At 38.4% G+C, this 21,299-nt stretch overlaps 1 protein-coding gene across 2 annotated transcripts in view; it reads left to right on the top strand.

Moving 5' to 3' along the window:
• The window catches only part of Droj2 (DnaJ heat shock protein family (Hsp40) member A4-like), a 74,900-nt gene that overhangs the window by 31,932 nt on the left and 21,669 nt on the right, over positions 1-21,299 (top strand). For both annotated transcript variants that reach the window (XM_071685061.1, XM_071685070.1), the window contains exons 5-7: positions 1,611-1,733; positions 13,084-13,238; positions 20,203-20,321. In XM_071685061.1, the coding sequence (XP_071541162.1) occupies positions 1,611-1,733; positions 13,084-13,238; positions 20,203-20,321 (397 nt within the window). The remainder of the gene's footprint in view (positions 1-1,610; positions 1,734-13,083; positions 13,239-20,202; positions 20,322-21,299) is intronic.

Raw genomic sequence — 21,299 nt, 5'->3', positions numbered from 1 at the left:
GAAGCAGTGTGGAATGAAGGGGGTGACTGATATGTTGTTGAGTCCATTCTCATTGAGAGGCTTAACTAGGGTGTGCTGAAACTGTTTGGGCATATGGAGAAAATAAGTGATGAGAATGACAGAATTTGTGCGTCAGAAGGAAAGTGAGTAAAGGTGAAGGGGAGATTGAGAAAATGATGGAAGAATTGAGTAAAGAAATCTTGAGGGTATTAGAGCCGTATTCAGGAGAGAAAGAGGCATGGGCTGGTTGGAAAGAATTGGAGTGATATGTTGTTTGGTGTGTTTGATGTTATTATGTAGAGCCAGGGCATATGAAGGTGTGATTGTAACCATTAGAACGGTCTACTGGGGTTTGCTTTAGATGGTGGTATCTGGTTTAGTACCTTATACCTGACATCTGGAGACTGGTTGTGTACAATTTGAGGCCATTTTGTGTTTATTCCTGATGCCACCTTGCAAAAGTGGAATAGGCAGTAAGGTATTAAATGAGACTCTAGAAGCTGTTGAAAGAATTTAGGAGTGTGTGTGAAAGGAGTAAGCTTAGCTTTAATGTGAATCTGGAGTGACAATGGAGTGTTTTAGGTGCCTACAAGTGGATGAGGAGGCTATGGTATTGTGTGATAAGTGGTATGTGGAAGGAGAATTCAGTGTCTGTTAGGACAAAGATGGATATATTTGAAGGTGTAACAGTCCCAAAAGTGGTTAATGGATGTGAGTCTTGGATGTATTGGAAATGAAATGCCTGAGAATATTTAATGTGCAGCAGGTTGATTATGTAAATAATGACAGTTTAAGGCAGAGGTGTGGTAGTAACAAAAGTCTGGTTGAGAGAGCAGAACATGTGAGTGCTTAAATGATTTGGACATATGTAGAGGATATTTGAAGACAGCTAGAATAGGATGATAGGTTTTTCTGAAAAGGAATGGGGACGGGGAGACCAAGGAGATGGAAGGATGGAATGAAGGAGACCTTAGGATACTAAGGCCTAAACAGTCAGAAAGGTGAAAAGCTTGCATGGAATGTAATGAATTGGATCAGTGTGGTATGTGGGGTGAGAGATTTGCTGTTAGTGGGCTGAACCTGGGCATATATCTGTGGATGGTAGGTATTGGTTTCATTGCATTGTACATAACATTTAGAGAGCGACTATATGCAAATGGATACATATTACATTTGTTCCTTATGCTGTTCACAAAGGTGGGAGAAGGAATTGGGTTTAAAAGATAAAGAATAGTTATTATAACTACAGAATGTGCTGGAAATTTTCCCTTTATGTATTATTACTTTCCCAAAGTTGAAACAGTGAAGATTTTTTCCATAGAGTTTGGTCATTTGTTCCTCTTGGTACCATGCTAAGCAGGAAAATGTAAACTGGTATGAAAAATAAAGAACTGTACCTGGGATGAAATGAATATGGTTTATGTCTATTGGGGATTGTGCCGATGTACTGTCACTTAGCTGAACCAGGGCATATAAAGAGGTCAAGGGAACCCATAGATGACAACTAGGCTTTTTAGTAAAAATCTTTTACCTTCAGTGGCAATGTATGTGTTCTTGTTTCAAAGGCTTTAACAGAGCTGAAGCTTTACACCAAAACATTTACTCCTCAGGTGCGAATTCAGCAGCTTGGGCCAGGTATGGTGTCACAAGTGCAGAGCATGTGTGTCGAGTGCCGAGGACAGGGTGAACGCATTAATCCCAAAGACAGGTGTAAAACTTGTGAAGGGAAAAAGGTAAGTTAATAACATGATGTGTTTTTACTTAAAAGAGCTATTTGATGTGTTAGTAAGGAGTTTTGTGTTTTCAATAAGAAAGTTAGAAAAATGAATGCCTATCTGATGTTTTATTATTATTGTACTAAGCAGTATCATTATAGTGTGGGATGTTGCATGTAGATATTTTCCAATGCACCGTGATTGTGTAATAATTATTTCAAACATGTAATTGTTCAGTCATCAATAATTTTTAGACTGGTTGTTGAAGACTCAATTGTAGATCAGTTGGTTTGATTTATTCTGTAAGCCCATTCATCAGAGATAAAAGGTTTTTCTTAATTGATAGCGCTCTCTTCATGGTCACCTATTCATTGCAACATTGTTTTCTGTTTTGTACATAATCTCTCTAACTCTGTATTGTTTTTCAGTCATTTCCAATTTCTTCTCTGTAATTAGTTGTATTCTTTGAGAAGGGAGTTTTATGTTCATAGGGCCCTGTATCATGAAAATTCTGTACTATAATACAACTTCTTAAATTCATACATGCTGTCTACATCATTACTACTTCCTAAATTCATATATGCTGTCTATATTAAACATATTGTCATTTGTGTTATTCCTTTCATCCACCACTCTTATATTTTGAATATACTTCTTCACATAATTTTTTTTAACAAACTTCTTGCTTAGTTTCATGTTATGTCCCCTGGTTGCTCTGTTCATACATCTTATGAACTCTTCACTGTCATTGATCTGTTTTTAAACTTAAAGGTTGTGACCAGGTCACCCTCAGTCTTCTCTCTTCCAAGGTGGGCAGATTTAAAGCCTTTATCCTTTCCATGTAACTCAGCTGTTTTAATTCTAGTACCATATTTATTAGCCTCCTTAGGACCTTTTTATGTATACAGGTGATGAACAACTTGCTGAATATTTCCTTATCCTTAACTTGAAAGCTGTTCTAAAATCTGTAGCAGATAGTTTATGTACTTAACTATTCTTTTAACGTGGGACTCAAGGTCAGGAATGATGTTGACTCCCAGGTCATTCTTACAAACAGCATTCTGAAGAATTCTGAAGCTTATTTCTGGTTAGATTATTATTATATTAAAACCTTTCTTTCTGTCCTAACCTCATTACTGTGCTGTTTGGTTGAATTTCATTAACCTTGTAACCATGTATCATACCAACCTCAGAATGTGTTTGGGTCCCTTTGTAAGTTGATGCGATCCCCCCTCTTGCTTGTTATGCTTTCCTCCTTGTATGTATTCATTTACTGAGATGACTTTCTTGCCTCTAGCACATTTTTACTTGGTGTAAGCAAGTGATTTTTGCTTCATTTGAAATTGGAATACTTGATTTGTAGTTATTTTAAAAGTGTATCGAGTTTTTTGCTCAAAAAGTTGTGGAGTAATATTGAATGGGAAGAGTTTAAAAAAATAAGCTTGTTCAGAATTCAAGAAAATTCAGGGAGTTTTAGACAGCAACCACTGAGGGAAATACTACCTTCCTGATGTAGGAGGATTGCAATGATGCCTGGAATCATTCTATACTTTTTGTCAGATTGATAATCTTTATCTTATCAAAACTAACCTTGACTTGCTTTCCTTACTTACATTCCTACATTTTCCTCTTTTTGTCACACATGCTTTTAGGTCATTCTCATTTTCATCTTTGGATTAGAGAAATCTGGCATTGTTGGATGTAGATAAATCACCAGGGTCCCAATTGACTTTGCTGCCAGTAAAGAGGGCGTTGTTGGTAATAGCATCGACTTCTCTCAAAATTGTAGCTCATGTAGGAGACCTGAGATATTTAACTAATTCCAACATAGTACCAGTCCCTTCTCTTTTGAGTATGACTGAATCAGTACTTCAGACATCTTACTTAATCCCTTGGAAACCAAGCCTTCTAAAGGTGTTTGAAAATGATGCCTTTCCCATCTGAAGCTAAAACTTACATCCGATTACTGTTTCAAAGGAACTTGTACCTATTCCATTACCAGCATGGCATTTGTTTGCCTCACCAGTGTTGAATTTCCATCTTTTGATGTTTTGCAGCTCAAGATTTGTGGACAATTGCCCAGTTTTTATCAGTTTAACCCACAGTTTAACCTACTCTTCTCATAATATATAAACCTTGTATTTTTCATCTACTTAATCAAAATTTCTTCAGAAAAGGCCATTGCATCCTATCCTTAAGATGAGGTAATTTTCTGTGGAAACTATCATGTACACAATAGGAAGTGGCTTGAATCCTCATGTATTCTACTCTTAATGATATTAAGGAAATTTTCATCCTTCCACTCATATTGCAGACCATCTCAATCAGAGTTTTAGCTAAGGATTTGTTCACCTCAGAAATTATTTTTTCTTTGTTTTCTTTGATACTTTTATGCTGTTCCTGTATTAGTGAGTTAGTGCCAGGATTGACAAAAAAAAAAAAAAAAAGGCCTCATTCACACACGCATCTATTCTTGAGCAGTCATATATGATGCACTGAAACCACAGCCTCTCTTCAACAACTAGTCCTCATACTTTTCCATGGTTTTCCTTGGATACTTCCTATTCCCTGACTCAGTCCATTGACAGTATATTGCCTTCTGTGTGGTTCTGTCTATTGACAGCATATTGTCCTTTGTGTATACTGCATCACTACAGTTCTCTCCATCTTGTGCATGTCTTTCACCCTTCTGCATATTTGGTTCCTGAGCATTCATTATGGTATTCACCATAAGCTAGACCACTCTATACTTAGCAAGCTAGTTAAACGATTACTCTGTTACCATTGCCAACTCAAGGTTGCGCTGTTTTGAAAACTTTCTTTCCTCACACCATAGAGCTGTGGATCTCTCTACCCTGACAAGTTTTTCCCAATATCTATGACGAGGAACATTTTAAAAGACAGGTTTTTCACTTCTTTCAAAAGTTGTAAATACCTGTAATCTTCTTTCTCTCTCTCTCTCTCTCTCTCTCTCTCTCTCTCTCTCTCTCTCTCTCTCTCTCTCTCTCTCTCTCTCTCTCTCTCTCTCCCCCCCCCCTTCATTAACCTTTCTATATTCAATTAAGGCCCAGCTTTGATTTGGACTTTTGTCAGAGACTAGAGCCTCCAACAACTGAAAACTGGGGATAGGGGAGAAAGAATACTTCCCACGTATTCCCTGCGTGTCGTAGAAGGCGACTAAAAGGGAAGGGAGCGGGGGGCTGGAAATCCTCCCCTCTCGTTTTTTTTTTTTTTTTTTTTTTTTTTTTTTTTTTTTTTTTTCCAAAAGATGGAACAGAGAAGGGGGCCAGGTGAGGGTATTCCCTCAAAGGCCCAGTCCTCTGTTCTTAACGCTACCTCGCTATCGCGGGAAATGGCGAATAGTATGAAAAAAAAAAAAAAAAAAAAAAAATTTTTATGAATGTCCACTGTGTCCCATGTGAGCAATATAGCATCTAGAACAGATGACCGAGCCTTTGAGGTCAAGATAAAATGAATTTGGATCTTCCCTATTATTTATTTTTTGGAAAGTAATATGAGAGGATCTTCAACCTCCTAACTCCTGCCCTTCTTAGTTTCCTTCTATGATTGCAGGAGATAATGGGCAATGTTCTATCTCCCCATTCCTCAGGGAAAATGAATGATAATTTTTTTATTCTTCGTCACCATTTCCTGCATTAGCTAGATAGCACCAGGAATAGACAAAAGAGGGCTACATCATCCATTCTCTGGCTGTTGTGTAATGCATTAAAACTTACAGTTCCCTGTCCACACCAGGCCCCACCAACCTTTCCATGGTTTACCCTGGACGCTACACATGCCCTTGTTCAGTCCAAAACAACTTATCAGCCCCAGTGTACCACCCACCTGCATGTTCAGTCCTCTATCACTTAGAATCTGTTTCACTCCATCCCTCCATCTCCAATTTGGTCTTCCCATTCTACTAATTCCCTCTGCTTCTTACACAATATCCTCTTTGTCAGCCTTTCCTCACTCATTCTTACCATATGTCCAAGCCAATTTAGCACACCTTCTCTCTCAATCCCACACTTTTTTTATTACCACACATCTCTCTTACCCTTTCTTTTTTTACTCGATCAAACCACCTCACACCCCATATTGTCTTCAAACATTTCATTTCTAACACATCCACCATCCTTTTCACAGCCTTATCTATAGCCCATAACATGCACCCATATGGTATTGTTTTGATTAGCATTCCTTCATACATACCCATTTTTCCCTCTGAGATAATGTTTTCTCTTTCTGCATACTCTTCAGTGCTCCCAGAACATTCACCCTCACCTCAACTCTATTACTCACTTATGGTTCCTTGGTTCCATTGGCTTTTGTGTCTACTCCCAGAAATCTAAAACACTTCACTTCCTCCAATTTTTCTCCTTTCAAACTTGCACCCCAACTAAATTGTCCGTCAACCCTAATAACCTTGCTCTTATTTGCATTCACTCTCACCTTTCTCCTTTCACACGCACTTCCAGACTCAGTCACCAACTTTTGCAATTTGTCACTCACTCAAATCGGCCACCAGTATTGTATCATCAGCAAGCAACAACTGATTCACTTCCCAGGCCCCCACCTCATCCCCTACAGACTGCAGAATTGCCCCTATATCAAGACTTTCATTTATCTTCATCACCAACCTATCCATGAACAAATTGAACAACCATGGAGACATCACACACCTTTCACATCTATCACAGACTGTCCTTCATTTGGAGCCATTCAGTCTCCTCTTTTTCTACTTGTGCACAAGCCTTACACTATTGATGAAAACCTCTCATTGCTTCTACTTCTAGTAGCATTACTCTCGCATCGTATATTCTTAAGACCTTTCACAAGGCTTATCTCTAAACCCTGTCATATGCCTAATCCAGATCCAAAAAGCCACATACAAATCCATATTTTTTTCTAAATATCTCTTGCAAACATTCTTTAATGCAAATGCCTGATGCACACATCCTCTGAAACCATATTGCTCCTCCCCTGTCTAATGTTCTGTACATACATTCCACCCTTTTTAATGAATTCAACAACAGTACCATCCATTCCAGCTGCCTTGCCTCATTTCATCTAATGCAAGCTTTTCACTGCCTCTTTTCACCATCCATGACTATCTTACTTTGCTTACCACCTCGACCAAAACATACTACATCTGTCAGTCTATCATCAAACGCATTTAACAATCCTTCAAATTACTCACTCCATCTCCTCACATCATCACTACCCATTATCACTTCCCCATCTGCCCCTTTCACAGATGTTCCCATTTCTTCTCTTGTCTTTTGCACATTATTTATGTCCTTCCAAAACATCATCTTATTCTTCCTAAAGTTTATTGATACTAACTCCAACTCTCATTTGCCCCCTTTTTCACCCCCAGTACCTTCCTTTTGCCCTCCAGCTGCTTTCTCTTGTACTTCTCCCAGTCATTTGCAGTCTTTCCCTGTAAGTACCACCCAAATGCCTCTCTTTTCTCTTTCACCAGCAGCTTTACTTCATCCTCCCACATGCTACCTTTCTAATCTGCCCACCTGCTACCTTTCTAATCTGCCCACCTGCCACCTTTCACATGCCACATGCCATCACTGCTTCCCTAAATGCCTCCCATACCTCACCCACCCCCTTGTTTCATTTACTCTCACCTTTTGCCATTCTTCACTCAATCTTTTCTTGTATTTCTTCACACAAATCTCTTTTCCAAGCACACTCACCACTCTCTTCTCCTGACATTGTTTCCTCTTTTTCAAAAACCTGTACAAATGTTCACCCTTGTCTCCTCATTTACATCCAAAAGTCTCCCTTTTATATGCCTACCAATTAATATGTAATCTATTTAAGCCAACTGACCATCTCTCCTACTCAAATACGTATACTTGTGTATATCCCCTTTTTAAACCGGGTATTCCCAATCACCAGTAAGTTTTCAGCACAACTCCACAAGATCTCAACCATTTCCATTTATGACACCGAATACCCCATGTACCCCAGTTATACCCTCAACTGCCACATTACATACCTTCACATTTAGATCTCTTTTTCTTACACTCTTGCCCCTTTCTTGTTTTAGGGAGGTAGTGCCAGAAACAGAAGAACACATTGCTTCATTTTACTTACCTTCACTTTCTTCCTGTCATGAATAATGCACTAAAACCAGAACCCCCTGTCCACAGTCAGCCTCACAGCTTTCATTGCTTTATGACATGGTTCAATTCATTGAGAACTCATTATCCTCTGTAAATTGCATTGCTTCATTTTGTTCTATCCCTTGCATGCCTTCCACCCTCCTGCATATTCAGGCCTCTTATCCTTTAGAGCATCTTTCACTCCATTCATTCACCTCCTCTGTGGTTTCCCTGGTCTTCTTATGGCATCCACCTCAGAAATATTCTTATGTGTGTTTTTTGCATACTTCATCCCAGTTTCCCAAGTTAGCGAGGAAACATAAGGGACAGACAATGAAAGGCCACATTTGCTCATAACTTCTCTATCAGTCATGTGCAGTGCATTGAAACCACTGCACCTTAACCATAACTAGACCTCTCACAACTTTCCATGATGTACCCCAGCCATTTCACATGCCATGGTTCAGTCCTTTTACCAATTTCACCAATCTTATCAAGAACCCAAAAGAATTCTTTAGATATATCATAAGCAAGAAACATATCAGGGATACTGATAGCCAATTATCAAATGATTATGGTATATTAATGAGTTACGGTATTGAAATGGCTACCTCTCTCAACATGTATTTTGATTTTATTTACCATCAGATATGTCTAATGTACCACAAGTGCAAAATATAGTTTTGAGAACTGAAAATGATAAAGTAGCCTGAAGGATTATGGAATGCAAAGATGTACTTACTATCTATTTAGAGATCTAAATCTCTTACACCTGCTCCCTTTGGGAACTCTCTAAAAGGGATGGCCTCAGCAAAAGTGTCTCTACAACTGGTGAACACCAATGCTGCTCCTTAGCCTTTAGTGCCTCATCCTTAACAAGCCACTGGCAGAGGGCAACTCTCGAGCAGTGTTTTTAGAGGCTCCTACACATTATTCTTATCTACCACTTCTACCTTATGTTTCTTCCTTATGTTCTTACATACTATATCTACTCTATTGCTTGTGCCCATTCCTTTTGAGAACTCCCTCAAGTAGGTGGCCACAGCAAGAGAGTCTCCATAAAGGTGAACTCCATTGCTGTTTCAAAGCCTTTAGTGTCTGACCCCTACCAAACCACTGGCAGAGGGGAACTCCTAGTACACTTTTTCTTAGGCTCCAACCCAATATACCTGCTGTTAACTTCTACCTAATTTGTCTAACTAATGTTCCTGCTTAATGTTCTAACCTGCTACTTATACCTAATGCTCCCACCTAATGTTCCTACTTAATAACTCTATCTAATGTTCCTACCTCATATTTCTATCTATTGCTCCCTCCATTTTGCTAAATGGTGGGACTAGCATATGATGCTCACTGCAGAAAAATTTAGAGTAAGTAAGAATGAGTTGTGTGAGTTAAGTGTTGTCTTCTGTTGTTTGTAACAAGGAGAAATTCTGTGTTTGTGGATAGAATGCCAGCAATTCATGTGTGGTTGAGGCAGAAAGAAAAGACATCTACCTAGGTCAAAGTACAGCTTGACAACTACTGAAGTGCTGGCTCAGTATGCAGCCGTCAGTAACCTTCCTGATACCCAGGAGATTAGTACTGGTGATACACCTCCCTGGTCGATGGCTGCCTACCAATTACTGCCAAACAGATCGACTAGATCAGATGATATCTCCCCCAGATTACTGAAAGAAGCTAGCTGGCAGTTAGCTGTACTGATCACTAAGATTTAGGATAAAAAGAATCTTTACAGGAAGGAAAAGTTCCTGACAACAGGAAGCTAGGTAACATAACGCCAGTTTTCAAAAACAGTGACAGGAAGTGTGCTTTGTACTACATCCCTCTAAGCTTTACTTTGGTTTTAGATATAATATTAGCAACAGGGATTAGAGACAGAATCATTAAATTGTTAGAAGAAAATAGATTAATATCTGACTATCAGCATGGTTTCTGGAACAGAAAATCATATTTAATGAAACAGATGAAGAAAGACCCATCCACTCATATACACATATATACATGCATGCACATATATGTACATTTACATATCAACATGTGCACATGTACATACACAGACATATACACATATACACATGTACATATTCGTACTTGCTCACCTTCATCCAATTTCGACGCCACCCTGTCCCACAGGAAACAGCACCGCCACCCTGTGTCATTGAGGTAGCGCCAGGAAAACATGACAACTCAGACTCGAAAGTACCCTCTGATGTTTTATACTTTGACTTTCCTAAAACCTTTGATAAAGTACCACACAAAAGATTGCTAAATAGAATTTGAAGCTTATGACATGGAAGATCAACTCTGTATGTGTATAGTGGATTGGCTCTCTCAGTAGCAGCAGAGTGATATTGAATGGGAAAGCTTCTGACTGGCTTTTATCTGGTGGAGTTCCTTAAGTCCATTTTTAGGACCCATGATTTTCATCATAGACATCAGTGACTATCTACAGACAGGGTTAATCATTAGCATCTCAAAATTTGCTGATGACACAAACTTGGTAGGCATACCCAACTCAGCGGAAGACTACCTAATGAGTCATAGGCATTTAGTAAAATTTAAAGTGGACTGAGTGGTAGATGGATTTCATTGTTGGCATATGCAGAGTTTTGTATTTTGGTGCCAGAAATATGAATTGTGAAGGCAAAATGATTAGTAAACTTATCCAAAAAGTTAAAGATAAAAGAGCATAAGGGTGATTGCTAGTAATGATCTTAAATGTGGTAGACATTGTGTAACTGTGGCTAGCTGTTTACCCATAAAGCCAATAGGATGTTAGATTTCTTAGCTGGAATTGTAATCTTAGAAACAGATATGATAACCCTGGTTAGATCTCATTTGGAGTACAGCATTCAGTTCTGGTCAACAAAGCTTCTCAAAATTTGATAAAGAGAAACGAGCAAAATCCTAGAAAACTACGATACTAATACCTACACTTAGAAATATGCTTTATGAGGAGACTCAAAATATGTAAAATTAACTTACTAAAAGGGGCAGACTCTCAGGAGATCTGATTGAAGGGATCAGAATAGTAAATGAATACTTTTGATAATATATTATTTGAAGATTTGATCTTGACCATAGATGGTATGAAGTCATAAGAATGTAGATGTAATAGCAATTTGGACAACAGTTTTTTACATAAAGAGTGGTAGAGCATTAGAAAAATTTACCCAAAAAAGTGGTAAATTCAAGGACTGAATACCCCCAAATTGAGGCTAGACAAATACTTCATTGACACCTGTTGTCAGTAAGAAATCCAGATTACCATAAATCTGTTTTTTCAGAATCCAGTTGCAGAGCAGATGTCAGACTGATGGAACTTTTTCCAATCCACGTTTTCCATTAATTCTCTCGGCAGTATCTTAATACTATACTGCATTGTATTATTTTCTCATCTTTTTTATGTTGGTGGTTGAGCCTGAGGGAGAGGTGGATGGGGAGGTGCTTTGCTCTTCTGTTTCTTCATCTATATTTAGACTTTTTTCTTTACAGATAACTTCGTTATGGACCATCAGGTCTCCTATTATCTGTTCTTCCTAAGTACTCCCATAATAACTCTGCCACTCCCTTGCCACCACCTCTACAACCAATAGTGATATTGCTAGCATTATTACTTTTGCCACCAACTCTGTCATCCCCTTGCCTCTGCCACCCTTACAACCACCTTAGTGCCACTTCTGGCACTTTTTTTTTTGCCAACCATCACTACTACTTTCCTCTACAGCCATCCATGCCCTCATCTCCTCTTGACAACACCACTGCTTCCATACCTGGCACCACATCTTCTAATACCCGTGCCACCAGTTATCACCAACCCTGAAATCATCCCTTGCTGTCATCACCACTACCATCCCCTCTACTAGTGTCTTTACAACCATTCCTTCTACCATTGCCTGTGCCACCCCATTTGTAACCCCCTCTTGCCACCACCTCTCCCACTGCCCCTGACACCATCTCTTCCACTGCCTTTGTCACTACAGCCATCTCTGCAACCCCTGCTACCACAGTCTGCCATCACCTGTATCAGTACCACTGCAACCACACCTACTTCACCTTTTTTTTTTTTTTTTTTTTTTTTTTTACCATCTCTGTCACCACCTTTGCTATCCCCCTCTGTCGCTGTCATATCACCTCCCATCATCACCATCTACCACCTCCTCTGTCAACACCATTGCCACCATCGCTGCCACTACTGCCATCCTGTTTGCTACCACTATATCTGCCATCCCCTGTCTCACTACCTCTGCCAACATCACAATCACCACACCTGCTATCACTGCTTTAGCCATCTCTCCAGTCCACCTTTGCCACAACTTTACTATTACCTTTGCCATGCCTTTGCCACCACCATTACCAGCATCTCTGCCCTCACACATCTGCAACCCCTTTGCAAGCAGTACAACCATTGTCTTTGTAACTACCAGCTTTATTTCCTGTGCCACCGTCATTATCATCACCCTTGCCGCCGTCTTAACAATGACCTGTGCCACCACTTCTGAAATTCTCATATTTTTCTTCCACTGCCACCACCATCCTTGCCAACTCCATTGCATACACCAAATTTTCCACCTTGTTATCACCTCTTCCAACGTCTCAACCACCATCCCTGCTACCCATATGCTCATACTACTACCAATACCTTGAAAGTTACAGTGTGCCACCACTTCTGCCATTCATTTTTTAATCTGCCTCCACCTTTACCACCATGTTTGCATCTCTCTTACCACATGTACCATCCCTTTGGCATGTCTCCCACTCTGCTACCTTCCAACACTGCCACTACCATGGTTTGTCATGTTCATGTACACCCACACCTTAGGTAAGCTTTGGTTCGAGTCCAGTGACAGGTTTTCAGGTCAAATGTCAGGTCATGGTTAAGTTATTGGTTTAATTCTGTTTCAGCTGCTTTTGATGAACACTTGTGTGACTTATGTACTGATGTTTGTTGATGAGTGCTTCAGTGTCCCATCAAAAAGAGGTTGCCCTGACACCTCATTGACTAGTTCTGGGTCAGGTCTTGGATAAGTTTTAGGTTCAAGTCTTTCTTAGTCATTATTTAATGTATTGTCATTTAACTTCATGTGCAGATGCATATTGTTGAGCACTTCAACATTTTATCAAAAATTAGTTATACTGGTGCCTCAGTGACTGGTTTTTGAGTCAAATATCAAGTCTTGGTTAAGTTTTGGGTCCAAGTTTTTATCTGTAAATAGTTTAAAATAGTGTTAATTTACTTTTAGGTCGTTAAGGACAGAAAAATCTTAGAGGTGCACGTGGACAAGGGGATGGAAGATGGCGAGAAGGTGGTATTCTCTGGAGAAGGTGACCAGGAGCCAGGATTGGAACCTGGTGACATAATCATTGTGCTGGATGAGAAAGAACACCCTGTATTCAGGTGAGGTATATTAGCAGTTGAAGGGATGATTTTTAGATAGTCAGCTTATTAGCCTGGAAGATGATATGAAGGTATTATTCCTTGAAGATGAGGAGTCATCAATATGCTTTATGAGAATGAACACCCAGCACCATGTTTAGGTGAGGTGGATTAAAAGTTGAACCTCGCTTTGTTCCCAGAACTAATATTATAATACAAATTTCCCCTCTTGTGGTACACATGAGGGTAATGGCTGATGTTCATATGCCTTCAATTTCTGTCATGTGAACCAGGCACCTATTTACATCAGAAGGCATTCCTGTAGATGGCATGAGTTGGGTCCAGATTTACAGCTTGAGTTTAGTAGTTCTGTATCCCAAGCACTCTTGTCATGCCACCAGACTGTAACTGAATTGTAATAATTATGGGCAGAACTAGGATGTCTCCAATTAGTAGTGTAAATTTTTTAGCATTTTTGATGACTTATGACAGTAGTGATTAGGTTTATAGCATTATTGATATTCATGATAGTAGTGATTAGGTTTAAAGCTTTGCTGATACCTGTAACAGTAGGTTTAGGTTTATAGTATTATTAATACCTGTGAGTGTAGTAATTAGATTCATGGCATAACTGATACTTCTGAAAGTAGTGTTTATGTTTGTAGCATTGATACCTATGACAGTGCTTATTATGTTAATGGCTTTATTGATACTTATGACAGTAGCAGTTAGGTTGTGGCATATTGTCTTGATTTCGGTCATTTTTTCTTAGCATAATTTCTCTTCCAACAGTTTTTCCACTTGGCTTTACTTGCAAATGGTGTATAGACTGATAGCTATGATTCTCCAGGCCAGAAGATTGATTGTGTTCAGTATATCAAAGTTGGTCGATGGTATAGATTAGGGAGTTTGTGGTGAGTTGGTGAACTAAAAATAATTCATTTCTTTGTTATTGAAGGAAGATCACTTTGTGAAATTGATTGATTAATTGTTGTGTAAAGATGGAGAATCTGGTGTATGTATATGTATGATTTATGTGTGATATGGTTTAGTAGGATGACATTGTAGTTCTGGTTGGAAACCATAACCAGTTCTAATGGAGGTGTTGAAAATTTGAATTCATCATAGGAAATGAGTTTCAAATTGTACTGGGAAAAGTTGCAAAGCCATACCTTGATGTAAGATATTGTAAAGTGAAAAATATAGAGGTTTTATTGAAGTGTGAGCAGCAGAAATAAGGAGTTTTGAAGTTCACACTGTGTCTGTTGATTCATAGAGCAGAAGCACAGTTCACCAAATTGGAAAAGATTACCTCCTAACACTTTTAATGTCCGAAAAACATGATTAACCAAACTGATGATGATTGCTTCATAATCATCTTTGAAATTTCACATAATTTCCACTCAATCTGTTGTTTTTAAATGGCATGCGAGCTGTATCCATTTCTCTTTGTGAGTAGTGTGTGCACCTGTTTGCACTGCATGGGAAGAAATTTTGCACTCATGGGGACCCATCTCTTGAACATTATCAGCTATCAACAGTTCCTTAGATTTAGGTATTCTGTCGGGATTAACACAAGTCCTCAGTCACCTTATTCCATTTATGCACAACTCTTACTCAACAAAAGGACGTCACATCTTTTTTAACAAGTTTCAACTTACTTTTAAGCTCTGTACTTTGGTTTTACTACATATCTATAAGAACTGCTTGCTGTCCTCATTACTGAACATAATCCATTCACTTTGGCCAGTTCATTTTATGGCCTACTCCCTTGTTTGGCAGTAATTACAAAAACTAAAAGAAAACGTATAAGGACAATGAATAGGGTACCTCTCCTGATGGCAACAGTTTTTGAGGACACAGCTAGATTTTGCTGTTTTACACTGTAAATGTGTGTTTTTTCAAATTTAAGCATCTCTTTTTCACTGTCAGATGCATGATCTAGTAGCAGGATATTTGTTCCAACTCATAATTTTCCTATGGAAATAATGTTTAAATATTCAAATGAAAAGTAATGATCAACATATTTATAATTTTCTCTATTCGAACAGTGGTGTGTTTAGGAGAGCATATTCCAGATGACCTCTCCACAGCACTAAACTCTCATCTGTTCTTGTATTTTGAAAAGGCATGAACTTTGTTGGGAATTTTATGCATATGTTGTTCAGGAATTTGCCTGATTTTCTGCAGTGTTTCACCTCTTCATGTAGTTATTTATTGTTAGCAAAGTGAATAACTCGTAGGAGTTGAAGAAAGCAGTCACGAGGCATTAGTTTTCAAATGATATTCATCTCATGCATACCATCGGTTTTCCAATAGTCATTTGTTCTCTTTCTTTTAACCTGTGACATAAGAATCATCACACAGGAAAAGATGTCTCATCCTTTGTTGTGGTAGTCCTGTTTGTTACACTACAGTGAGATGGAAGATGGAGGAAATGTTTCCTTGAGATACTGATAATATCTGTGTTTCCTCCTCACTCTTATCCATTATGTATGTGTTAAAAAATAGTCTTGGCAAAGATGGCATAGCCTGTCAGCCCTACATACAGCTGCGCATTCCATCCCCACCGCTGGCATGCAGTATTCGTTTTGATGGCGGTTTGTATGTATCATGTCCACTCACATCATCTCCCCAAGAGTCAATATGCCTCTCATTTCCACTAACTGGATATTAATCTTCTCATACTGATACACTTAGTTGATCTATCATATCCAGCAAGAATGTATGTAGTGGGGTTGGAATGGGGCTGCATCAGCTTACAGTTGTTTTATTGCCCCCTCTGCCATGATCAGGCATACTGATTTAAAGTTTAAAGAAAAGGCTCGTATCAAATGATAATGTTATGAATGAGGCCAATTAGGTCTTCTGTTACCAATATTTACCCATACAGTACAAATAGGTAATTACATAAGTTTATTGGAAAAAGTAAGGATAACTTGACAAAACTCATTAGTCTGGTTGAACAATTGACATACAGTATACTCTAAAAAGAAATTGGTAAAACAAAACTTATAGAAATGCTACTTAAGAATTGGATATGTAGAGGAATAGCTTATTGTATCCCAATAGAATATATGTTATTAGTAAAGTAATAAAATCGCACCATTACTATCAGCTTGGGTATTGGGAGGGTTAGTGATATCTGTAAGGTGAGCTAGCACTTCATTGGTTGTCAAATTGCCCTCCTCTGACCCAGGTGGCTTTCTTTTCTTTCTGCCTCGCCCACAAGTGGGCTACAGGCATTTTGTCCTCAAACATAGAATCTCTCCTTGTCACACATGACACTTGATGACACTTTGACTGCCCATTCTATGTATCTGTAGATTTTCGTATGATGAATGCCATATGCTAGCCCAGCCCTTTGGCAAAATGGTAGGAGCAGTAGATAAAAGTATTGGTAACATTTATGTAGGAGCATTAGGAAAAACAGTAGGTAGAAGTAGTCAGTAGGAACATTAGGTAGGAGCCTCTACAAACACTGTGCTAGACTTGCCCTCTGCCAGTGGCCTGTTAAGGGTGAGGCACTAAAGGCTAAGAAGTGGTACTGGAGTTCTCTAGTTATGGAGTCTAATGCCATGGCCACCCCCTTAAGGGAGTTCCAGAAAGGAACAGGCATCAGATATATGGATAGATTTTTTTCTTTTCATACTATTCACCATTTCCTGCATTAGCGAGGTAGTGTTAAGAACATTGGACTGAGCCTTTGAGGGACTATCCTCACTTGGCTCCCACCTCTGTTCCTTCTTTTGGAAAACTAAAAACGAGAGGGGAGGATTTCCAGCCCCCCACTCCCTTCCCTTTTAGTCACCTTGTACGACATGCAGGGAAAATGTGGGAAGTATTCTTTCTCCCCTATCCCCAGGGATAGATAGATGTATAGGATAAGATAATTCATATTTGATAACTCACTGAATAATCTATCTGATGTATCAGTCTCATAATTTCATATTTTGGAAATGTGGCACTATTTGAAAATAAAGGAAGTCATTGATCAAGATGTTTAAAAAGATGTATGTAGGAATGGTGAAAATACTACAATGAACAAACCCAGGGAGAAACGGCAACTGAGCACGTGTTATAGAGTTGCCTATAGAAAAGAGAAGTGATTCTGAAAGTAAAGTTTAAATGGTTGCTGAAAACATAACAGGCAAACGTTATGTAATTAGAAAGTCTTTCTTTCTTTCAAACTATTCGCCATTTCCCGCGTTAGCGAGGTAGCGTTAAGAACAGAGAACTGGGCCTTTGAGGGAATATCCTCACCTGGCCCCCTTCTCTGTTCCTTCTTTTGGAAAATTAAAAAAAGATAATGAGAGGGGAGGATTTCCAGTCCCCGCTCACTCCCCTTTTAGTTGCCTTCTACGACACGCAGGGAATACGTGGGAAGTATTCTTTCTCCCCTATCCCCAGGGATATCCTCTCCACTTCTATATATATACATATATGTATTTCTTTCTTTCAAACTATTCGCCATTTCCCCTGTTAGCGAGGTAGCGTTAAGAACAGAGGACTGGGCCCTTGAGGGAATATCCTCACCTGGCCCCCTTCTCTGTTCCTTCTTTTGGAAAATTAAAAAAAAAAAGAAAATGATGAGAGGGGAGGATTTCCAGCCCCCTGCTCCCTCCCCTTTTAGTCGCCTTCTACGACACGCAGGGAACACGTGGGAAGTATTCTTTCTTCCCTATCCCCAGGGATAACATATATATATATATATATATGTGTGTATATATATACACCTGTAATGTGTTTGTGTAAAAGTATATTAGCAACTGATTGGACCTTCTACAATGTAGTTTTTCACATTGTTCAGCTACTTTCAGTTGGCATTACTAGCATTATTCTGACATTTTTGTGCAGATGGATTTTAACCGAGAGTCAAGACAACATGACTGAAATTAGTGCAAATGCTTACAGATTTAACTTGTACATAAAAACAGAACATTAATGACAATACTGATAAAAAAATCACTATGTAAAATCCAGTATTTTTTGTATTAGAGGAGCTCGAATCCAGAGCATATACTATATGTTTCAGCAAAGAAAAATGTACACAGATGAAGACTTGTTGGGCATTCTCACCCAAAATATTTACAATAATAAACAGCTACATGATGGCCTGGTTTATGAACTCCAAAAATCGATGTCCATACTGATCAGGTTCCACTGTTGATATGCCATCAGCATATCAACAGTCTTGGCAGCTTTTGCTGCCTGTTTCTTAACACCATAATGTGTCAGAACATCAATCAGAGCCATGAAATAGATTTCTCACTGAGGTGCACCCTCATTACTCTCAATGGCATAAATTTCAACATCAGGATCAATGGCACCATTACTGGTGGCTCGTTCTCAGGCTGCTAGAAAGTTAGTAAGGATAATAATAAAGCAAAATGGCAATAAGTGACTTTGGGAATTATGCATATATGATACATTTATTGAGTCGAGTTGTTTCTGGTACAAGTAATGAAGTTACTGATTATGAAATGTGAATTTGGCAGCAAACCAAAAATTTAAAAAATTATAAGCAAAATTCTTAATGTAAAGTTTTAGGAAATTTTTTATGGATTCAAAAGGCTTTTAGGCAGTTAAAGCATAAAACATACGTTCTCGATAAACTATCAAGAGATTAAAACCTTTGTATAATTGTTATGCAAAAAAATTGAAAAGTGCCTTCCTATCACATGTATGAAATGTCAGTCCTCTGTTCTTAATGCTGCCTTGCTAATGCGGGAAATGGCAAAATGTATAAAGAAAGATAGGATTGAGTGGACAGAGACAGAGTACCAGAAACAAAGTTTGTAGAATATGGACAGAGTAATGACTGCCATATAGATAAATATATGTTAGAGACAGTGGAGTTATATGACACAGATTTGCACAGAGGAAAATGACAGATATGGTACACAATTTAGTCAAATTTGTCGAGATGGAAAAGGCAGACTTGATTTAGAACATGGAAATAATGAAAACACAAAGTGAGGCAGCTGAACATGGAAAAGAAAAATACAAAGAAAGTGATCACAAATCAAGAGAAAGAAAACAGTATTGCAAATGAAAGTGATAATGATTTGAGAAATTGATATACAAGAATGAAGTAAAAAGATGCCAGCAAAAAAAAAAAAAATAGAATAAAGGTGATGAAGATGCATCAAATAAGAGGATGAACAATACTGATATATGCAGATATTATTTAAGATGTAGGTGCAGACACTCTGATCAAATTGAGAAGAATCACCTAAGTATACGAGAGCATTTCTGTTTGGAACTTTTGACACCTGAGGATAAAGACCATGAATATGCATGCCACAAATCTACTGCATATATAACAAATATGTATAGATGGGGAAATGAATTTAGGATACCCACATTATCTTTAATGTGTCACCAGAGTCTTAGTAGTAGAACCATTTGTCTTCCAGGAAATATTAGAATAGCATTCAAGCTCATAGATAAGGATTCAGCAAGCTGTTCAAGAAAGTATGTAACCGCTTATATGGTCTTTGTAAATTATGATTGAACCTGCTAAGATTAGTATTGCTCAGTATCATAAGAAGCTGATTATTGATAGGAGTTCATAGAAATCCTGTTTATCCAGAATCTACTGCATATATAACAAATATATATAAATGGGGAAATGAATTTAGGATACCCACATTATCTTTAATGTGTCACCAGAGTCTTAGTAGTAGAACCATTTGTCCTCCAGGAAATATTAGAATAGCATTAAAGTTCATAGATAAGGATTCAGCAAGCTGTTCAAGAAAGTATGTAAACGCTTATATGGTCTTTGTAAATTATGATTGAACCTGCTAAGATTAGTATTGCTCAGTATCATAAGAAGCTGATTATTGATAGGAGTTCATAGAAATTCTGTTTATCCAGTGATCACATGTTTAAGCATGCACATCTTACTCAGAATTATTGTAAGAATTTTCTGCTAGTTGTCATACTTGCACTCTAACACAGAATTCTTTCATTTCCATAGACGCGCGAAGACCGACCTCACAATGCAGATGCATATATCCTTAGTTGAAGCTTTGTGTGGCTTCCAGAAACCAATTAAAACATTAGACGACAGAACAATAGTCATCAGTACCATTCCTGGTAAGTTAAGCTAGATTAAGTTTCAAATAGCACCTTCAGTATTGACTTCTCTATTAGCATTTAAGGCTGTGCTTTTTGTAAGTGTAAGGTCATATACTTTCCTTTTATTTAATTGTGTAAGGCACAAATATGTTGGCAAAGAATGTGAACTTGTACAGAGGCATAGATTTGTTGAGTATAACAGGTAAATTGTTTAGTAGGATATATATTGAGAGGATGAAGGTATGTACAGAGCAACAGTTTGATTTCAGGAATGATGGAAGGTGTGTGCAGATCAGGTTTTTTCTTTGAAGAATGTGTGAGAAGTATTTAGAAAAACAGATGGATTTGTTTGTAGCATTTATGGATCTGGAGAAGGCGTATGATAGGGCTGAAATAGACACTTTGTGGAAGGTTTTGAGAATAAGTGTGTGGTAGGTAAGCTGCTTGAAGCAGTGAGAATTTTTATCAAGGGTGTAAGGTTTGTGTACAAGTAGGAAGAGAGGAGAGTGAATGGTTCCCAGTTAAGGTTTGTCTGTGGCAGGGGTTTGTAATGTCACCATGGTTGTTTGATTTGTTTATGGATGAGTTGGTTGGGGAGGTAGATGCATAAGTCTCGGAGAAAGGGGTATGTACGCAGTTTGTTGGGAATGAGAGGTCCTGGGAAGTGAGTCACTTGTTGTTTGCCAATGATACAGCACTGGTGGCTGATTCGAGTGAGAAAATGCTAAACTGGTGACCGAGTTTGTAATAGTGTGTGAAAGAAGAAAATTGAGAGTAGATGTGAATAAAAGCAAGGTATTAGGTTCAGCAGGGTTTAGGAACAAGTTAGTTGGGATGTAAGTTTGAATGCAGGAAGTAAAGTGCTTGGCAGCGATTGGAACCATGGAAGCGGAAGTGAGTCATAGGGTGGGGAAGGGGATGAAGGTTGTGGAGGCGATGAAAAATATGTGGAAAGAGAACATTATCTCAAAGATCAGAAATGGGTATGTTTGAAGG

This window comes from Panulirus ornatus, chromosome 3 (genome assembly GCF_036320965.1).
Source record: "Panulirus ornatus isolate Po-2019 chromosome 3, ASM3632096v1, whole genome shotgun sequence".
NCBI classification, from domain to species: Eukaryota; Metazoa; Arthropoda; class Malacostraca; order Decapoda; family Palinuridae; genus Panulirus; species Panulirus ornatus.
This window is presented reverse-complemented; position numbering and strand designations above follow the sequence as displayed.